We start from the raw sequence: 23,209 nt of genomic DNA, 5'->3' as shown, positions 1-23,209 counted from the left end.
ATACTTAGAATGATCATTAACTATCCCTATAAATTTTAATTATCCTTTCGATAATTTTTATTAACGACTTTATTTGTCTATATTTGAGATATCACTTACGATTATAACATTTTTAACAAATTTTATGCCGAAAATCTGAAGAAATATAAAATAAAAACAAATAAAACACGGTTCCGAAGCTAACTGTATGGATGCATCAGTAGTTGTGAGTGTCGCATTCCTAGAAATCGCGATTTAGTGGACGCGTATAGGGATGCATCGGATCCATTAGGCAAGTATTCTGGTTTCCTGCTCAAGCATCCTCACGCATTGCGGAAAACACTACCGTAGCTCTAAAACGCTATGAGCAAATGGGTTTGAAGTCCATCAGTAAAGGAACTGTCACACTGTCAAATAGGTATTTGTCTCCAAATATAGTTGTCAATAGAGTTTCAAGGATAATATTGGGTAGAAAATGGCTTCAAATTTTCTAAATCCAATGTCTTGGACAGAAAACATCAAATATGGTTTAAATCATGTCACACTAACAAAGTTTATATTTGGTATAAGCTACCTCAAACCTTTCAATTTTAATCTCATGCATCACACTGATGTATGAAATGTTTGAAGTTGTTATATGATTTTTGTGTCTTTATTAACTTTGAAAATCTCTGTCGTTGTAACTCACATTAATACACTTTACAATTAAACAAACGATCAGTAATTTTTAAGAGTTATATACACGTAAGTTAATTTTTACAGATAAAATTATTTTGTATGTATAACCTCTTTAATCGCTCATGTGTTCTTCATCATTTTAACAATTCGTTGTGAAGGAAACGGATATCATTTCCGTTTCCACTAGGCACGATTTTGATTGGCTGGTTGTATCCAACATATTTTAAAACCTGTCCTATATGCAAAATATTTTATGTAAACTCAAGTCATCCAATTTGTCAAACAAAAATGGTTTCCCTAGTGACATTTAATGCGAAAGTTTGACAGTGTACATGCCCTTAAATCGTAGTGTTCGCCCAGAAACTTAAGTTGTGGATGTTTGGTTTTCATAAAATAGTACTATTTTTAGGGGAAGAAATAGTAACTGAAAGACGCCTTATTGGTTTCAAGTTTTTATGCCATTACAATATTTTTATTGTTTAATATTTGAAATGTGTCTTAGTTAATGCAGAGATCAGACATTAACAAATTTGCAAATCCCATATCATACTGTCTGGTGACATTTTATCGCAGGAATAGTCATTCCCAAAAATTTATTAAATAGAAAACACCAAACACACAGTATAGGTATTGAGACATTCAATTAAAATATAAACTATATATAAAAAACCTAATTTTGTACTATATCTATCAAAGTTAGAATATTGTGATGGCCAAAAAATTGGTTGAAACAAGATAACGTATTTAAGATAATATCTGTTATCGCCTGATTCTCGTTGTGCTTTACCATCTCTAAGACCAAAGACAATTTTTGTTTCGCGGGAAATGTTTACTGCTTGAATACTTTGACATAGGTAGCCTACTACGTTCATTTTTGGGACGTTTGTTTCTTAATTGGTTGTTATTTCCAGTTAGAGAAAATCTCTCGATTCTTAGCTGGGCCAGTGAGGACGTTATCGCTGTAGTAATGAATGTCTGCGATTTTCTTTGATAAAACCATGCCCCTTATAACAAAAAATAAGAGCTAGTCTTTCAGTGATGTGTAAACATCTAACCTCGGTAACGAGCAAATACACGTGTTCTCATGTTGCAAATACTCTTACAATATGAAACTCGGACATGATTTTTTAATGTAGAATTCTTTAAAAAAATGCTGAGCATGATAAATATGCAAAAATTGTGATTTAAACTAAGTTTCTGGACGCGAATCATATATAGTTTCCGCAACCATTTCTATAATTCGCTACCTCGACTATCGAATCATTTCATTTGCAGACCGAAACTGTTCCGATAAAATCGAGAGAAAAAAAAACTTGAAAAAAATATTAAATCCAGGCTTTGGACCTGAATTTCAACAAAGGAATTAGATTAAAATACTGCCAATTTTGTTAAAATTCATTTAACATTTAATGCTATAAAATTTCCCTTTCGCTTTGTGAACTTTGGTTCGTGCTATCCACCACAGATGGCAGCAACGTTGTTATACATTTCCGTTCCATGCGACTTCCGTTATTTTCACGAAATTACTCTTACCAGATGCGGTATACCAAAAGCTTAGGTGTTTACACATAAAAAATTATTATATTAACCAATGGTAGTATGGTTTCGGCTGTCTGTACATATGATCTTGCCGACGAGACGTGAACGAATGAGTGGATACATTGGGGGTTTGCGTTTGTGGACGTTGAATGGGGAAGAGAGTGAAGCAGTAGTGGAATGAATGGTTTAAGACAGTGGCGTAGCGTGGGTGGGGCGGAGGGGGCGGCCCGCCCCGGGCGGCAGCCCGCGGGGGCGGGTCGCCGGTGAAGCGGGTTGAGATCTGATCTATGATTCATTCATTACATGTGTCAGACACACTATAATGTTCCATTTTTATCTAAAATTTTGCGCACCAACTATTTTTTAATATTTATTTAAAAGAAAAACTGCGAAATCACTGACAGAGCTCTTTATAACGTTTGTTTGTTTACATACGAACGGCAACATCGCATCGCGCCGCGCCGCCCGGCGCGCGCGAGCTGAGTTGAGCGGCACTCCTCATTATGTTCATTACTCATACAAAATCTTTTGTTTCACGCGTCGGCCCGTGTCGATGCCTCTCTTTCGCACTCATTGAATTTAGTACTACGCATTGTACTGTAAAGTTTGACCTTAACCCAGGGCAAACCAAACAACTTCCGCAAACCGGGACACAGTAAAACTCATATATTTCCCCGTACCGCGAGCGCAGGTAAACCCAAAAAAATATTAAAACCCAAACTAATAGCAGGCTTAAAAAATACTAATAAGGTTGCGAACAGTGAGAGGAGGCAGCAAGTTAAAAAGACACAAAATTTATATGACAACATTTAATATATATATATATATACTAGATAATGCCCGGCATGCGTTGCAATGCCTCAATCAATTTTTTTTTGTAATTTTTTTAACGTATACTAAGCATCTCTCTTTATCTCTCTAATTCTCTATCTCTCTATGTATATCTCTATAACTCTCTCTATCTTTCTATTTATATCTCTATCTCTCTATATATCTTTCTAGCGGACTCGACAGACATTGTCCTGCCCAAATGTACTGAGATATGGATATGGCGGTAAGTATTTCTACGCTGGACATTTTGTATCTTCTCATTATACATACCCCTCCTCTTGGGCACGCCACTGCCGTTACCAAAAACCTTTCCCATGGTTACGCAGAAGGCAACAACAATGCAAAATCCCGTTGCCATGGAGGCTTATTATCAACAATGCTTAGTTTTTTTTGCTTTTAAAGCGTGTTTTTTTTTAGTTTTTCTTAACTCAGAATCGAGATAAAATATCCAATTGTGAATCTAAACCATCCTCGAATCCCCGTGAACTCACACACAAAATTTCATCAAAATCGCGTACAAACAGACAGACAGTAAAAGTACTGTTTTATTATAGTAAGATAGATAGATTATTCTTACATGTTCGCATCCATGCAGTATATGAAAAATCAGCATGCATAGCCCCACACCTATAACTATATGTTTCTGCTGCCCACGACTTTTTCCGCATGGAATTTTGTATTATCTTGCACCATTTAGAAATTTAAACATTATAACATAACAGTTGATACAGTTGTAGTAGTTTTCTTATGTTCAAAAATGATAATTTTTCTCACCTCTATTTTAGTCTTTGCAATAAAAATATGTTACTACCTAAATTTTGAGTAAATATGTTTCTACTTTCAAATGTAATGTCGGGAAGACACTTTATAAAATGTCTTTGTAGACCACATTTACTGTTTTTTCCGTCTCGAGCTAGAATGTAAAGATTGTCTGCATTACTGACCCGCGAGCAAGCTACATACATTTCAGAGAGAGAGAGAGAGTGAGAGAAAGATACCTATTGAATGTCTATCTAACTAATTTTTTTATGAGAGCATATTTTCATTAAATAAATCATGAAATCATTCAACGATAAAAGCTGTTTATTTAATTAAGCGGACGGATTCGTTCCAAGTAGAAATTTGACGCGGCGAGACCTCGTGGACATAGAGAAATGACACACACTCACTATTTGTGTGGCTATGAAACATGATTTTTTTTCTGCAATTTAATTTGTAATATACAAAAAGGGTATTGAAAATTGAAACAAATATGGCGACACTATAAACTGTCAGGATCTTTATTTTTTTCTTACTCTCTACTTAGTTCCATACAATAGCAAAACTTAATGGCTTCTAATAATGCGTTGCAATTTTTGCTTTTAAAGCGTGTTTTTTTTAGTTTTTATAAACTCAGAATCGAGATAAAATATCCAATTGTGAATCTAAACCATCCTCACTATTTGTGTGGCTATGAAACATGATTTTTTTTTCTGCAATTTAAATTGTAATATACAAAAAGGGTATTGAAAATTGAAACAAATATGGCGACGCTATAAACTGTCAGGATATTTATTTTTTTCTTACTCTCTACTTAGTTCCTTACAATAGCAAAACTTAATGGCTTCTAATAATGCGTTGCAATTTTTGCTTTTAAAGCGTGTTTTTTTTAGTTTTTCTTAACTCAGAATCGAGATAAAATATCCAATTGTGAATCTAAACCATCCTCGAATCCCCGTGAACTCACACAAAAAATTTTATCAAAATCGGTCCAGCCGTCTAGGAGGAGTTCAGTGACATACACACGCACACAAGAAATATATATATAAAGATATATATATATATATATATATATATATATATATATATATATATATATCATAAAATCGTTTCATCACAAATCGGTGCATCCATCATAAAATACATAACCTATTACTACTTATAAAAAATAGCTATATAATAATACTAAAAAAATACTTTAACAATTCCCCCGAAAAATTATAATTTGATCATATACTTCGGAGCTCCGAAAATTAAATATAATTACCAAAAAGGCATTAAAAATATATAAGAACATAACTCTGCTAGACTATCAAACTTGACTATATTGTCGATTGAACAAGAATTGGCTGCTAATATTGATTTTGACAAAGTTATTTCTGACTTCGCTGCTCATAAGGCCCGTAGAATCCGCTTGTAAAACCGCTCATCCTATTTTAACTTCAATAAAAGGTACCTCATTGTATGTGAAATTTAATTTTAACTAAGCACCTATAGAATGGGGGCGGCAAAATGGGTTTCCCGCCCCAGGCGCCGAGATGGCACGCTACGCCACTGGTTTAAGATGTCTTTTGGACATACGCCAATTGCCTGTTACACTGTATGTCATAAGAACCGGGCTGTCTCCTCGTTGCTAGCCCACTGTGCCCGTCTGTGCCGTAATATTTTTCCGACTAATTCCTTCCTCATAATGTTCTGCGCTGTTTGTTTTTTTTGAAACTTTTTTTTGACATCGGCTGATTTTGGCTTAATTTCTTTGTGTTTGCAAATTCATATTTTTTTGCCAAGTTTGAGGGTTTTTTTTATGACAAACAGTGTTACCAGCAATGGCGTATGTAAAAACTAAAAATCTTTAATTGGTGTTCCCCATTGCAAGCACCATGTGTGCTGCCAGAGAAATCCCCACCAGGTACACACGACGACGTGGAAGGATCCAGGGGGTGAGCCCTGCGGGACTCTAACCCTTGGGGAGGGGGGGGGGGGGCACCAGAGCAGCCGAAGCACAGTGAAAGGTCTGACCACAGATGCTGCTGGAGCGCAAAGCGGACGTGAACCTGCGCGGCTGGCGGGGGCTCACTCCCTTCCACAAGGCGGCGCTGGGCGGACACCCGGAGGCGCTGAAGTGGCTGGCGGACCGCGGCGCGGACGTGCGCAGCGCCGACGACGAGGGCATGACGGGGCTGCACTTGGCCGCCGAGCACGGTCGCCTGGAGGCGGCGCGGCTGCTGCTGGACCTGGGGCTGGACGCAGCGGCCAGGGACGCTGCCGGCAGGACGCCCCTCGACTGGGCCCTGAGGCGCGGGCACCGCGCCGTGGCCGAGCTGTTGGCCGGCCCCGCCCGCTCCGGCTCCACCGCGCCTCTCTGAAGCCTTCCCGACCTCGGTCTGTGGCCACCCCCTGACCCTCCCCCGTTTCTGTACCCATTCGCCTCTGCTCGCGTGGGACTCTCTTGGCTTCTTCGTGTTAGTTAAACAATTTTTTTATACTTATATTATCTCTTAATATCTGTGAAATGTATGCCCCAAATTCTATAGAAACCACTTCAGCGAAGCAAATTTCCTGATAATGCCTCACATTTTCCAAAAAAAAAAGTAAAATGACAGTCACTATCTATAGCTGTTTGAAATTCTTAAAATCCATGAGAGTTTGTCTTAAACATCATTAGTTCTATTAAAAAAAAAGTTGTTTCCCAGGTGATTTTTTTTTCATTTTTTTTTTCAGAAGTCAAACCGTCAATAAACTATCCTTGTACAGAATTTTAAAAATGCTGTAAATTTATTTGTCTCTCTTCTGTATGTTTTATTTTTGTAAATTTCTGTTGCTACTGTAGAGACTTATTTGGAAGCTTTTACTGGTTTATTACTGTTTTTACTAGTACCTACATTCTGTAAGCATTCTAGCCTACACTTTAATATTGTAAAATAAAAAATAAAAAATAAAATAATGTTGTATTTTATGAGACATCAAATAATAATTAAGAACAAACTCAATCTTTTATTTTGAAAATGAAGTAATCATGTAGATCATATTAATAAACTAAATGTTATTTACACATACATGGTTTACAAAAATGGAGTTACAGGTGTTATAACCATTTTTTTCATCACATAAGCTAGTGTTACGGAACTGTAATTAAAATACAAAAGTTGTTACAACCATGTGAATAATTTTTTTTTTAAGTTACACAACCATATAAATATTATAGGCATATGTGATTGCTTACACACAGCAAATGAATTGTTTTGATACAGTTAGAAGTCTCCAATTCAATTATTTTGTCACTTTCGAAGTAAATTTTTTATAATATAGGGCCTACCAATAAAATACTTTCACCAATAATCATTTTTATTGTGATAAGAGGATCGCGTGCGTGGGTGGTGGTGCGGTCCTCAAGGCAGGGACATCCACCATCAGTGTTGTGATATCCAGCAGAGTCTTCAGTGCCTTGTGGATCACTTTCATTGTTGTGGATGGCGGGGAGTTTTCCAACGCAGGAGCGTTCGCTATCTTTGAATATGATGATGGCAATGTCTTCAAGGCATATGCGATCGCCATTTTTGATGTGATTGACAATGGGATAATTGAGGCAGGAACAGTCGTCATCTTTGATGTTGGTGATTACAATGTCTTCAAGACATGCAATCGCCATTTTTTATGATAGGATCTTTGAGGCAGGAATTATACCCATATTTTATGTTGATTATGGCCCTGTTTTTAAGTTCACCAATAAATAATATTTAATACTACCTTATATTTTCTATTACTTTGTCTTTGAGTTATAAATGTAACTATTTATTTTTTCAACAAATCTTATACTAAAACTCTTAATCAATATAATGTACAAACAACATACAACACTATTCCGAAGCTAATGGACATAGGGACGCTTCAGTGGACGCGAGTGTCGCATCCCTAGAGCTCTCGACTCTAGTGGACACATGCAGGGATACATAGGGATCCCTTGTGCGAATTCGGAAGCAACGCAAAGATGGCATAGTCCACTACGATGCTGTTTTAGTGGATCCCCCATTAGGCTAGTATTAGGATGCAGCCACTATTATGCTTACCAATTAAATCTCACAATTGTACTACGCAAGACGAGAAGACTGCGCACCAGTTCACAGCCTTGCGCTTAGAGGCGATACCGCGCTAGGAGCACTGGCGAGCCTCGCACTTATCATTGATCTCAGAACACATAACGTTAAATACCTTGCCACTTGCAGGCCTAAAAACCTTTGTGCAAGTATCCGTTATAGACATTTCCTCTGTCAAACAACTTAACTAAAAATGTAGGATTGCTTATAGGCGTGCGTAAGGCCTAGTTTATGAACTACGCAAGACGCAAAATGATCAGCAACCACATTTATAGAGTACCGGTTAATAAACTACACAAGGCGCTGTGCCGTTAATTTGTAAATTCGACACAATATATTTTAAATTTTTATTATGATTTTAAATTTTTGTGTGGAAATTTTATTTGCTCTACTATAGTGTAATTTTAATATGTTAGTCCGGTGTACTCCTCTGAGTTAAACTTTGTCTCAGTGCCCTGAAGCCCCTTTCCCATCGGCGTATCGGATATTCTGCTGGCCTAATCACTGACTGGCAGACCGCTTACCATTTCCCCCGCCTTCAGTCACGCCTCAAGCCTGTAATATTATTTCTCTTCGTGACCCTAACTGCATAGGCAAGCTTGTAGCTTGCAGGCGACCAGTTCGCAGAGACGAGCTGAGATTCGCCTTTTTCATCACGCCTTAGTGTTATATTCGCCCCTCTGTAGCCACGACGGGGCGTAGTTTCCCATCAGCGTTGCATTTTACCCCACCTCCCCCCCTTCTCAGTTCCAAGTAAGACCAATGACCGGTCGTAACCCCCTGGACACCAGTGACCGTTCTCAAGGTCTTCTCGCAAAAGCGAGTGCGCCAAAACTGATCACAAGCACTTCCTAGCGGCCAAGTCGCGAACTTCTCCGCTTGCCTACCCTCTAGGGCACCAGAGAGCAGCACCGCTCTCCCTTGAGTTATATGGACGCCTGGCGCGAGTCGATTCTTTTCAACTCAGCCGCCTCCGACAGAGTTCTCTACGGTCGCCCAGTGTGGCCAACTTCAAGACTTCTGCTAGAGTTTTTTTTCCGCCCGCGTTCGGGCAAGTTCGGTATTTTTCGGCGGGCCAGACACCCCCCCTTCCACCTGTTAGAGCCGGTGGGCACTTTTTAATTACGAGACGCCGTTTACCGCGAGACAGATCAACTCGCGTCGCGGCTGCAGACAGACCTCCATCGAGTATCGGCGAATCGGCTAGATTTCATCCGACCGTTAACGAATATGTAGTAGCCTTGTATAAGGGATGCTATCCCTCAAGTCCATTTTAGTAGATTAGTCTGTCTGCATAGTTTAGTTATTTGCCTTAGAAATTTTTCTCTTTGAAATTTATTATTATGAAGAAATCATCCGCGTCCTGCCGCGCAATTCGCGAGCTCCCGAGCCTGGCTGACTCCACGACTGCAGCGTGCTGGGCAACTCCCCTGTTTTGGTGAGTGATAATTCGCGAACCCTCCTTTTTCCCTTTAAATTTTTTTTCCGGGCATTTTCTGCCCCATAGACTGCCTGTATACCAGTTCTAATCAGTTTTGATTTGGACTGTTGCAGACAGGGTTCGATGACCGGGAGAGATTGATGCTCTCATCTCGTGGCCTCCCCCCCTTCCCTGTTCCGTGGGAAGAAACATTAGAAGAAACTTTTTTTCTACCACCCGAAGTGATCGTTTGAAGACCCCGGGTGGTAATGTAAATTCAACATTTCCCCCTTACCGAGCTACGAACTATCTTAAGCGGACGACCAACCCACCAGCGACCAGTGTTTTTCCCAAGGAAAATGTAAAACAAATAGAACTTATTATCAATGTAATCATCGGATCCATCCAACTTTGGGTGTAAAACTCATAATGCAAATGTTTATAGTTCAAACTAAAAATGTAAATTATTCTCAGTAAGCCGGGCCGGCCCCAATTTCGTGTTCCTTTTGTTAATCTTGGAAAATTGTTAAATCTTTTGTATGTATGTTAAAATAATTGAAACATGATATTCATCAGGGCAAATAAAACAGGGAAACTATAGATCAAGTTAATCGTGTAGTTTTTATTTTATTGATTATAACGATCCCCCAACTTCCCCTTTGCTTGTTACAGGAAGTTCCTAAATTGTGTTTGTTCCCACCTCGTGTCGCCTCTGGTAACTCATTTCATTTAACGTATTTTTTTTTCCAGCTTGTTTCCAAGGCTCTTTTAATTAATTCCAAATAATTCTATTTTGAGGCACGAGGGGTGTAACAGCGCACTGACGCAACGCAAGTAGTGTTCAACTGTTCAACGCAAAACTTTCTTGCTTTTTGGCCATATTTGAAGAGAAGTGTTCCAAAAACTGTGAAAGACGCAGACTTAATATCTATAAAAGCTACGACGTCCTTTTTAGTATAGAATAATGTTTTCACTTGTTAAACATTCACACAGTGAAATGAAATAACACTTTTAACTCAAATTATTGACAATTTCTTTTGTTTTTATGATAGATATGAACTATCAAAAGAAGCCCGGGGAAGAAGTTGGTTATCTATTGTTTTGCAATGTCAAGTTGTACTTCTTGAGATTTCTTTGCTTCATAAACAACAGTGATTTTTTTTTTTGCGTTGGTTAGCGTTGTTGCGACGTTGCGTCCCTTGCGTAGTTCATAAACTGGGTCTTACGGGGGCCGCCTAGTTAGGGGTGTGTCTCCGCTAGTGAAGCAGGGTGATAAGTGCGACGCTCGCTGGTGTGTGTAGCGCTTTATCACCTCTAAGAGCAAGGCTGTGAACTGGCACGCAGTCGTCTCGTTGTGTATAGGACAATAATTATGAAATCCGAAAGGTAACCATGATGTTAGCTAGCGGAGAAATGAAGATAAAGTTGCGATGCAATGTCCTTGGGTGCTTTCAGGAAACTTTACCGGGCGTTTCATGTCTGAAAAATATCCTGAAAACAGTGTGTTATCTCTTTTAAATCTGCCAAAAATTTTGTTAAAAACGAATTACGAAAGCAAACCGAGCCCAGGACCGAGCATATCCGCCAGTGAGTGGCAGGTCCCAACATGCTCGCCCCGAGCTCACAGTGAATGTGCTGTCTGTTCTCGCATCATCATGTCTTTTAATGACAATAAAAACATTTCGGTAGAAATTCATAAATTTATATTGCACTCTCCGACCAGTGTGGGATATAAGGAGTAAGGAATATGTCAATAGGCATATCAAACGAGAGTGCTACGATCAGCTAGTGAAAAAAAAAAAAAAAACCAGAGAAATGTTTCCAAACGCCGATGTCGACTTTGTGAAGAAACAAATTGACAATTTACGTGCAAGCTTTCGTCGTGAACTGCGAAAAATTAAAATATCCAAAACAACAGGAAGTGGAAGTGATGATCTTTACCAGCCGACATTGTGGTATTTTAATTTACTACATTTCACTGTTGACCAAGAATGTGTGCGCAAAGGAATTTCTTCATTGCAGACAAAGAGGAGTGCTAAAGGCTATGTGGCAGAGACAGATGATGATGGAGAAACTGAAGATGTATACAACAGGCCAGTAAGTGTATATATTTATTTCAATACAAATACTATAAACATGGCGGAGCCGGTCTCCGGAATAGTTCGTCCAAGCAACTGAGGGGAAACAGCACAGCTGAACTTCAAACAGTGGCGTAGCCAGGATTTGTGTATGGGGGGCGTTAAGAAGCATGGCCCCCTCCCCCCCTGTATTAAAGCGGGGGGTCCGGGGGATTTTCCCCCGGGAAAATTTGGATTTGAAGGTGTAAAATAGTGCTATTTTAGCAGTTTTCGGTACTTAAATTTAAATATTGTAATGGTAATTTTTTTTATTAATTTTAATATGAAATTTGTTTGAGTGATGAATAAGAAATTAATTAAATATTTGGTGCTAAAGGGGGGGGGGGGGTTGAACCCCTAAACCCCCCCCCTCCCTGGCTATGCCCCTGACTTCAAATCATCGTAACTCTGCCAGTAGCTAGGAAGCACAGTGTAGCAATTAGTCGTTTTTCTGGGCTTACTCATTCTCATAGTTTAGTGTTCATTTTTCTTATTTTTTTTAGTTTCAATATTTAACAAAACATTGTACATTTATCCATCCTCAAATAATTATGCAGGTCTGTTGGCTCTGAGATTTCCAGCTCTCTCAGCAGTGACATGTCACTATAACGATTTCGTCCCACAATCCACATTTTAGACCAAACTCTTCATTTTTTAGTGGCTATTCATCCAAACAAAATAATCCGCCAAAAAGTGCAATGCTGCTTGCAGCCATTGTGCAAGTACAACACCGACTGTCTTTATAGAGAAAGAGACGAGCATGCTCGTGAAGTGTGTGGTAGCGGCCATGCGGCGAGCATGCTCGCCGAGCCAAGTCGGCGAGTATATCCGCTAGTGTATGGGGCACATTATTCTCGTCGTCCATAGGACAACTGTGAAATTTTAGCGGTGACCGTAACATTATATAACATAGAAATGAAGGTATATGTGTAGTACAAGTCCCTCAAGTGCTTTCAAGAATCTGTACTGGTTGTTTTATACCTAATAATTACTCTGAAAACACGCCTTTGAGCCATTTTAACCCATAACAATACAGTTTAGAAACTTAATCCGAAATAAAAAGTACTTTTTGGCCCTCGACGAATTAACTGCTTTTCGTAAACAGGCCCCACTAGGATATCTTGAGTAGTTTTCAATCAGCGTGGTTTCTTCTGAAGCTCTGCACACTGTATGTGCGCCCGGAAGGCAGGGACCAAGGCCCAGGTTCCCCCACCCCATCTCGTGAGCGTGACGTCATGCCAAGGCCACGAGCCCCAGTTGTTTGTCGACGTCCAGCGCAGCGCTCCGCCGCTCTAGATGACGGCGAGTTACGGAGCGTGCTGCATAATGTCAGCTCACACGATAAAAAATCCTGCTTGCATAACAATGCCCACGACTATACTTACACACATGAATAAAAAAAGCTTCGAAGACTTAAACTGACAAGATTATCTGCAAGGTCACCACTACCGCTTTGTAGTCAGGTTTATTACTTAACTTCACTGTAAATCATATCACCCGTTAACGGTACACACACACACACACACAAACACACACAAATAAACTTAAACGGGAAAATTTACTCTCGCTTGTACATTTATTTATAACTGTTTAGTTGTTATTCTAATTTGCACATATCTGTCGGTCCTAATTATTGTCACGACAAGGTATAAATAACATACTTCCAAATCACTGGAATTTTTTTCCCTGGAGCGGCTACAGTTTACGTAATAGTTACACTTAGGGCACTGTAATGACTGGGTATGAACAGCCGCCAATTTTGGTTTCTCCGCGAGAGGGAACGTCGACTCCCGGCCAGCACAGCATATGTACGCCGCGGAAAAATAAACTCGTCATTGTAAAGAAACTTAAAAAATCGTATAGTACAAAATTTTTTATGGGATATTCAATGTTTAAACGATTAACATTTCATCGGTTATAATACGCAGGCAGTCTATTTTTCGTCACCACAGATTTTTACCTCAAATTATCCTTGATAGGTAATGTAAGCTCATCAGATACGCATAAAGTTGTTACCTAGTCGTCGGAAATTAGAATGGCAACAAGAGCTTAAGGAAACACAGAGCAATGTATAACACATATTTAGTACGGCATGTACAGAGATTTATTCACACATTATACAAACACATATAATCCTCATACATTAATATAAATTTTCTTATTATGTTGGCTGTTACACATTACTGCTACAATTCATGTTCCAGCGATTACCAACAAACACCTGAAATAAATTTATACAAAATTACGTACCATTCACTACTTTTTAAACATTTTCTCATAACCACACGAATTATTCCTCAATAAATAATTCTAACTGGACCCTTTTCTTTTAGTTATAATTACAAATTCTTTTTTATACAAAATACTTAAACCTTCAATTACAGATCAAAATTAGACATTGTTTTAACAGTACCAGAGACTTAGGAACGAGATATTTCTAACACAATTTAAATTTCAACACTTCTCCCCAAATAAAATTGGCTAAAATCTTCAGTGTCGTTTAAGTGATAGCGGCGAGTGTTTTTTATTTCCGTTGATCCTTGACCTGATCACCCCAGTCGGACCGGAAACATCGACGGAGCAAATGTCTTTATTCTACCTCTGCCGCCGTGCTGATTCCCTGATACTTGCACATTTTCGCCGGCTCTTAATTCACACTATTTGGTAATAAAACGAACACTATACTAGTGCAGAAAATTGGAGACAAATCACCTAACATGCTGTTACTTGAAATTATTTTAAAACAGTTTTTCATTAAAAATTTACCTCCTTGTTTATGTTCATTGGTAGTCTTAAACGCCACGACTGGTAGTCCCGCTAATGCCACTGCACTACGCCCTTGATGTTTTAATCAAGTAGTAACACCTTTTATTTTCACCGTATTAATAGAACGAGAATATATATATATATATTTTTTTAAAGTATTGCTGAGCAGAACTCTGTTATGCTCCTAGTCGCAAACCACTTCATGACCCTCGGCGGAATTTTCTATGTTCCCCTTGGTCATTTTACTGCAAAGTCCGACACCTACTTTTTACTTCCGAAGTCCCGTGCCAACTTGCAAATTGTTTCTGGGCTACCACTGAATTATTACCAAGTCCGTAACTGACTTGTATAATTTGCGGCCTCTCTTACCGCTTTTTTCGGCATCCATGCGCAGCTTGAAGACCTCAGCGGGCAGCCTTTCGGCGTCGATGATCGAAGGTGCGGGTCGTGGTCACCGCATTATTCACGCAGCCGGTTGAGAGAAGACTCTGTGGAACTCGTGCTAGCAGCCTGCTTATATACTCGCTGCGCTCCATACTAAAACAGCGAGGAATATTCTGGACATCCTGAATCGGAAACGCGGCTCGGAAACTTCCGACCACGTCCACGTGCTCCGATCAAAGGCGATTCGGCACGAGTGGACCCGAGGATCTGCTATCCAACGCGCATCAATTGAAATTCGCGCGCCGAGTCCGTGCAGTGTATGGCGGGTGGTATCCCACTAGCCCGCAGGGGCGAGTTTACTCGTTACGCAGTACCAACCTGCGTAACAAAGTGATTGATGTTAAAAAAATAGTCGTTAAGAAAACGCAATCAGCAATCACACAACACATAGGTAATAACAGCAACAAAACGTCATCGAATGTACACAACTTCGGCCTGCCCTCTTGGTCCGGTGGTATGGGTGTTAATCTACGTACAAGTCGGCCTCCGTAGCGTAGTCGGCAACGCACCGGGTTTCGATGCAGGGGTTCTGGGTTCGAATCCCGGGTAAGACATTGATGTAATTTGTGTTGTCTTAATACACCAACAACCACAACTACAATTCCACAATGATTCGGGATGACATAAAAATACAACATAAAGGGAGGGGGAGATGATTGGCACACTGGTGACTGTCAAAACTGGCTATTGAGCCAGCGATCTTTATATAAAAAATAATTTATAAAAGTGGCTAGCACATCTGGCTGGCGGGCCGAGGGGCCCGGGTTCGACTCCCGGTCGGGGAGGGGATTGCTCAGACCTTCTCGCTGGGTCCACGACTGGATGTGTGTGATGTGTGTGATGTGCCTTCACCACGATCCCGCGGAAGGCATGCCTCCTGGGCAAGCATGGAGACTTCACGGCTGTCACCGTGGCGTGGCCCGCGCTCACGACACCCGCGTGGCTCCCTTGGGAACCCTGCAGGTTTCCGCCCGTGACTGCTTCAATTAGTAACATAGTGGTGTGTGAATAACTTATGAGATCTCAAATGTATGTATGCATGAAGATCACACATATTTATTATAACCTCTTTAAAAAAAATAGTCCAATTTAATTTAAATATTTTTTCTGAATCATTCCAGCTTCAACTTTGGGTTTAATAAAAAATGATTTATCGAAATGGAGATTCATTATTAAGTCCTAGTTATTAGTAATACTTTAAATCTTAATTACAATAATATAATGATATTCCAAAATCTCACAATTTGAGATTATATTGAATAACTTTTGAAATTTATTTTATTTACTTACACCTTACTAGTGGACAATACAATAGCCATTTTAGGAATGAAAGGTCATCTTACTAAAACTTTTCAAATTACAGTCACTAGTTTTAAAATGCAGGACTCTCTTTTTATAAGAAATAATAAATGAAATTAAACAATGCGAGGAAAGAATTAGCTTTGCAAAAAATAGGCTAATTTGTTATACAATAACCTCTCGTTTTTAACATAGATATGAGCCTTTATTAGAAAAATTTCTATTTATTAATTACTAAACACTTTCACTGCAGTAATGTACATTTATAAGTTTAAGAATTACTGTTACAAATAATTCGTACTCTGCAGATCATGATCAAAGTAAGAAAAGTTTTAAATTTTTGTAAAATAAGTAAAAAAGGAATAAATATCAAACACCAGTAAAACTGCTAGTATAATTGAACTTGCAGTATTTCAAATGTTGTATCCACACCAAACCACTGGACATAAATGTCTTCTGTACAATATCTAATTTTAAATTCCACGGCTTTGTTGAACTCTACGTAAACACATATAAGTATGTAGGCACAGATAGTTATTAAAATGCTCAAAGATTTCATATTAATATCACAATGAAAACAACTAAGGAATATTTTTCGAGACAGTAGTTCCGAAAGCCATTGCCACTGCGTCATGCCGGAGAGCGCGTGGAAACGCGCACACATAAAGACATACAAGACGATTATAAGGAAACGGCTATAAATAAATAAATATCTATGTCAACGTTAAGTAAACGTAGATTTCATATCTGACCCTTATTGCGCTGTTCATACTATCAAGTTACCTACCTTCAGTAATTGGGGAAGCAAATATCCTTAGGTAAAGAAAGTTGAACAAGTCTCCTTAAAAAAAACCTCGAAAACGCTTCGCGATGTATTACTTTTTGTTGCCGTATTATAGAGTCCACAGTATTGAAAACTGGACAGTTGGAGGCTATGCACCTTAAGGAACAGAACCTTAGAATTGTGGGTAGATTGGTTTGTTGGTTACTTCACAGTGGCGAGTTTATTTTACCGCGGCGTAAGTTCCTGCTGCGCTGGTCGGGGGTCGGGTCCCTTCTCGCGTGAGACCGAAAAATGGCTACGATTATACCCCGTCCCACTCTTAGATTGCAGTACACGGCTTATGGCGCGCGCTGTTGCCAAATCTCTAACACATTACGAATTTCAGGAGATGCGTGTCTTTGTAATTTGGATAGAACAAGAAGCATTTTAAGAAATCATATCGTAATTTATAATATTTTATACTATTACACATATAAATTTGTAATAATGCCACTTTTATGTAAATTTCAAATAAAAACTACCTATTGTAGACGAAATTTTCTTATAGTTTTCTTTTCTGTTCTAAAAATCCCATATATATATATATATATATATATATATATATATATATCTACCTATACAATTATATATATATATATCACATTTTCATGGGCCCGATAAATGCCGTATTTTTGGACAAGTCATGTCCAAAATGATAAATAAAATACGGTAATGGAAATTCTCGGTCGAGTAAGTTATGGGAAAAATCCGAACAATTGGTTCGAAATGGGGAAGATTTTTTGAAAAACAGAAAAATCGCAACAACTCCCATAATATGAATAATATCGAATCCGTTTTAACGTATGATAACTCGGATTACCTAATGCCGAAAAATGTTTTCTAAATACATTTTTGATACGACCAGCCATAACTGCATGGGTTCGAAAAAAATTTTCACCGGACAAAAAAACGTAACTGCCTTAGTAGACACATTATCAAATCTGTTTAAATTGTTTGTAATAATATCATAATTATTTTCCAAAACTTTGCCTAAAACAATGTTTGATAAGATGCTTGGTGAGAAGGATAGAAAAATAATTCAAAATTTTGTACCATGATCGCTATTAAATTCCTTCGTATTTATTTCATACATTTTAAATATTATGTTCAAGAATCGATTATAATATTTTTTGTTGACTAAGGAAGCCATGTATTTGAAATTGCTTGTAGGACAGAACCCCACTTATCTAAACACACGGCCCTGTTTCCTCTTACGACGGCAGCGCGCGCTCTTGTACTGATAAGACACATCTTTAACAGCTATTTCCACGGAAACTGTAGAAGCAATTGAGATGGGGCTGCTTTTAAAAACTAATTCAATTCATTGTGAACATTTTTCTCGCTTTCGTCCCCCATCTATCTTTAATAGAAAAATTTTTTTCCGCGGGTCAACGTTTTGATGTGTCAGTTTGTGAGAAATTGAATTTCATTATATTAAAAAAATTATTTAAGTAAAACCTGTACAGTTTTTGTCTTAACATTTGTTCGGTGGCGTCCTAAGGCATTAATTCACCAAAAAAAAATATCTGAAGGAAATACACATGTAGGTTTTTTTTTTTTATGTGAAACATATCGGAATACTTCAAAACAGTTCGCAGCGAATAAGTTATGTTTTTTAATTTTTTCGGACACTTAAAATATTGTTAAGTATTCAAAATAAGCATTGCCTGATGCGTATTTTGATTCTATACAATATGAAAAAAAGCTTGGTCCAAAAATTAAAATTTTAAATTTCGTTTGATATTTGGCAACAACGCACGAAGAAACAAGGACAGTGCTAACGGCAATCGGCGTGTGTTAGAGAGAGAGAGAATGCGCCCATTTGCTTCCATACTGCAATCTAAGAGTGGGATGCTCTATAGTAGTTGCCTAAGTTATACTAGGCCTCAAATGTCGACTTTAACATGGGTTAAAAGCTAGTTCCTGCGACTTATCGAGCCATATAATTAAATAATACTTCTGTACTGCAAGCTGTGGACAATAGTTTTTTTTATTTAAAAAAATCAAAGTTGGTGTGTATAATATATAATAAGTGTTGTTCTTGTCGTTTTGGCCAACTATACCACCACGTTATTCCCAACTGCTTACTTCCTTGGGCTTTAACGTTTGCCCAATACTGCCGCATTCGTTACATTCGTTAATATAATAATAATAATAACACTTTTCGTGGCCAGTCACAAATTACTTTTTGTCTCCTGGGTGTAGGTCATGCCTGTGTAATCTGTGACGTGGGTACAATTAGGGTGGGCTGAAAAAAATAAACTTTTTTATTTATAATTGCTATAGTGCGGAAAAGTTGCCTTTAACAGTAAGATGAAAAACTATGCAAAGTAATTTCAAATCGGTTGATAACTTCCGGTCGCGCATAGTGCCGAAAGTTTATATAAATTGACAACAATGGGTCATTTTTTATTTATTTTTTAAATTAACTTATACCTCTATGATGGACACCCTATAGTTTGCGATGTTTTTTTTAGGGTTGTATAAAGAAATATAAAGTCAAACTTCAATAATATTACGGTATTTATCGGTCGCGCTTTCTGTTCAAAAAGTAGACATTTTCCTCTTTTTTGATAGTTTTATTGTGCAGCTCTTCGCCCGTTATGTCTAAACAAAACGACCCAGAACTCACCACAAGGAGGTGGCTGTACATCGAGTTCCACCCACACCCTACCCAACCAACCATCCAAACATAAGTTTGCTAGGATTCAATGGTTTACTGTTACCTTTACGGGCCCTTTCTTACTTTGTACTATGTACTTGTACACATTTAAAATCAGACTTTTGGGAGAAAGCAGGCATAACTGACCATGAAAACAGTGTAGATCTGATGTATCCATCTCTTGCTTGAAAACCACACACTTTAGTTGAGGCTTCCGTGACCAGTTACACATCTCTCGACTGCTTGAGTGTGACAGGGAAACTTTTTGATGTCTCTGATAGGTTTAATTTCCAAATTGATAAGTGTTTTAATATCATCACATACTTCCCGAAGCACTGGGGGAGGATACAACAAGGAAGTACTCCAGTCAATTATGTCAACATAATCTGTAGCTTCAAAGTTAATTTTAGGTTGCATAAAGTTTCTAATAGTCTTTCCTTTAGGGGTGGTTTGTCTTGCTTTTGAAATCCTCCTATATCCAAGCTCCCGAATGTGTTGTCTGTTATCAACAATCATAGTTAACATTAAATTTTTTGGGTGTGCAAAGAATGCATTGCGTTGAATGACTGGATCAACAACTTGAAGTAAATCGTCAGACAAATACCGCGATGTTTGAATAGCTAGAAAACATGTTTCGGGCCATCAGTGAAATGTTCACTGTTTTTAATGTTGAACCATACAGGCATGTATGATTTCAAGCTGAAGTTAACTATTTGTTTCAAGTTCTCAGAATGATTGGATAAACTCATGTACCATCTAAGCACTCTGTTGGCAGCAGTTAGCCATCTTGAATGTGACAGAGGACCAGGATCTCGAACTGACAAATCCTCTGAACATTGTCCCAACTTTATTGCTATGGATATGTCTAACAAGTATTGCTGGTCTTTGCTGAGCATATTTCTGTCCACTACTGTAACCAAACAATCTATAGATCCATACCCCACCACACGAAGCAATTCACATACAGTAAGCTGTTGTCCTATAGGTCCAGAAAAAGATTTTGGCCCTCTGGTTGAACCATCTAATGACGGAAAGGAAGTTCATTGAAGTGCAGTAGACACACACTCCACTGTAGTGGTCTTCCCACGTGCACTTCTAACTGACGAATGACGCCATTCTTCCAGCCAGTGTTGGTAACGGTGCCATCGCACTCGATCACTTCTAGCATTTCAAGCGATATTTGAAGTTCAGACAGATGAGAAGTGATGCTTCGAGTAATGTCGGCTGAAGAACTCGATATAGGAGTAACATGTTCAATGTAAGTCGACTCAGGTTCCTGAATCAGAGAATAATGTTCTTCTTTTCTGCTCCTACGAAAATGCTTGGCATTTATTTTTTTGACAAATAGAGTGTCGTCTTTTCTACCATCAAAGTAAAGGCCACAAATTTCTTCGTTATAACTACTCTGCAAATCAGTCCTGACACGACTCTTTTCTCTTCTAATTTTATTATTGTCAACGACGTGATAAAAGTCTGTGTCAGTTATCATTCCAATGTTTTGTAGAACACTTGAAGCTATGGCAGCTGTCGCACTATCTTATACTCCAAATCTGTCACTGCTTAACACTGATGAGAGTTAACATGAGCGCAGTACTATGGTTTAAATTCATTATCCTCATGATCCGAATCACCAGAAGAAAGTTTCTCTGTATCTTGTGTATATTCTTCAGCTACACTGTTAGAATTGTTGGTGTCAATCTGTGTCTTGATTCGCTGGAGCTCACAAGCCTTCCTCTTGGTATGTTCAACCAACTTTCTTGTTTCATTGACGTCGAGAGCTCCAATTCTTCCCAATCCATACTTTCTTTGAAGAAATATAAATCGTAACTCAAGGGCAGGAATATTTTTCGCTTTTTCGCACGTGCAGTTAATTGAAAGTGCACATTCACAGACATCTGGTGTTTTTTTGCATGTACAATCGACAACAATAGCACATTTACAAGCAGCGATGTCAAAAAGTGAACAAGCTTTCAGTTTGAATTCGTCAACCTTTTGCTTAAATGCAGTTTTATCTTTATCACGATTGTACGACTTCCTGATGTAATAATAATCATGGTAAGCATTAATCAGCTGAACTATTCTGTAATCAGAAACTGTTGGGATAGATGCTTTCTCGTACAAACATTTAATCTTTTTTTGCTACAGTCTTGACTACACTAGAAAAACTTACACACACGTTATTTGACTGGATAGATAGCTTGAATCGCTCTTCAGAACAGCATCGGAGAATACATTCATGCGTTGGTAGTTTGCTCTGAAGAAAATCTCTCGGGTGACCAAATATGGGGCATTCAAATGCCTGTCTCGTAAATTTCTTCTTCGGCACAGCCATCATTACACGAAGTAGTGATTAAGTGTTTCATAACATTACAGTGAACTGTACTAACCAAAATCAACAGGAACCAAATTAACTGTATATCTTAAATTATCTAACACAATAACAGTATTCACGTGCACGCACCTCAAACAATACAGCACCAAAACCAGTGGCCAACTGTCAACTGACGAGTCACGACAGGCCCTGGATGGTGGCGAGAGATGTAGTGCGGCAAGGGAAATAGAGGGAGGTGTGAGCGCGGCAGTAGTTCAATGGAGGGGGTAAATGGCGACTAGAGGGAGGTATGAGTGCCTGAGTAGTGCAATGGAGGGGGTAAATGACGTCTCATTTTTAAGAAACAGTTATTATAAACGACTAACACAATTATTTGCTTAGGCAATATTTTTCATAAAATAAAAATTATTGTAAATCTGTAAGATAAGAAGCACAATGAAAGTCTGAAAAATGAGGAAAATTCCCACTTTTTGAACAGAATGCGCGACCGATAAATATCGTAATATTATTGAAGTTTGACTTTATATTTCTTTATACAACCCTAAAACAAACATCGCAACTATAGGGTGTCCATCATAGAGGCATAAGTTGATTTAAAAAATAAATAAAAAATGACCCATTGTTGTCAATTTGTATAAACTTTCGGCACTATGCGCGACCGGAATTTATCAACCGATTTGAAATTACTTTGCATAGTTTTTCTTCTTACTGTTAAAGGCAACTTTTCCGCACTATAGCAATTAACAATAAAAAAAGTTTATTTTTTTCAGCCCACCCTAGTGTACATGCTTGGTGAAGTATATAACTAATCCTCTGATGAATTAGCGAAGTCACATAGTTACTTAGTTAGTTAGTTAGATTTGTGTTCCTAACTTACTTTTTATGTAGTAAAATAATTTATACTACTATTAGATCAACCGGGCTTCAACATAAAATATATTTTATATGATGTTCAAAATAATATGTGTTTAAAACGTTCTCAATTCATATTGCGATATGATGTGTAAGCCTCTTGTGCAGCCTGTTACAGCAAAAAAATATTTAGAGTACATAGAATTTTTGTTGCATTTTAAAGAGAACATACAAACGAAGTTCTCATAGCAGCTAACCACCCCTTCCCCCCACATATGGCTTGGATTGAACAGCAAAGGAGTAAAAATAAACGATAACGCTGAGACATCTAATCACCATAAGAGCCTTGAACAAAGCTGTCGATTATGAAAAGGAACCACGACGGCATCCATATCGTACGCAGATCGATCGCTGCAGTCATGAAAAAAAAAGGCATGCCGTGACCACGTTTGATGTTATTTCTTCAGTTAACCGCTTCTAACCTTCAAGCTGGTAGAGTAACTGCGAAATCTCGCGACGTATCCCCACTCAGTGAGGGGGAAAAAAATTACGTAAAGAGATATCAAAGTGGCGCGAGCAGAAAAAAGGCACGCTCCAGAAGTTTTTCACAACGT

The 23,209-nt window shown here is 38.4% G+C and overlaps 1 protein-coding gene across 1 annotated transcript in view; it reads left to right on the top strand.

Annotated features, from left to right (window-relative positions):
• Positions 1–6,393, top strand: part of LOC134539845 (ankyrin repeat domain-containing protein 2-like) — a 54,748-nt gene extending 48,355 nt beyond the window's left edge. Inside the window, exon 8 of the mRNA XM_063382153.1 lies at positions 5,811–6,393. Within this exon, the coding sequence (XP_063238223.1) occupies positions 5,811–6,152 (342 nt within the window). The 3' untranslated portion in view covers positions 6,153–6,393. The remainder of the gene's footprint in view (positions 1–5,810) is intronic.
• Positions 6,394–23,209: the final 16,816 nt, after the last annotated feature.

Source organism: Bacillus rossius, chromosome 1, assembly GCF_032445375.1.
Source record: "Bacillus rossius redtenbacheri isolate Brsri chromosome 1, Brsri_v3, whole genome shotgun sequence".
Lineage (NCBI taxonomy): Eukaryota > Metazoa > Arthropoda > Insecta > Phasmatodea > Bacillidae > Bacillus > Bacillus rossius.
Note: the sequence above shows the minus strand (reverse complement) of the source record. Positions and strands in the feature narration are given on the sequence as shown.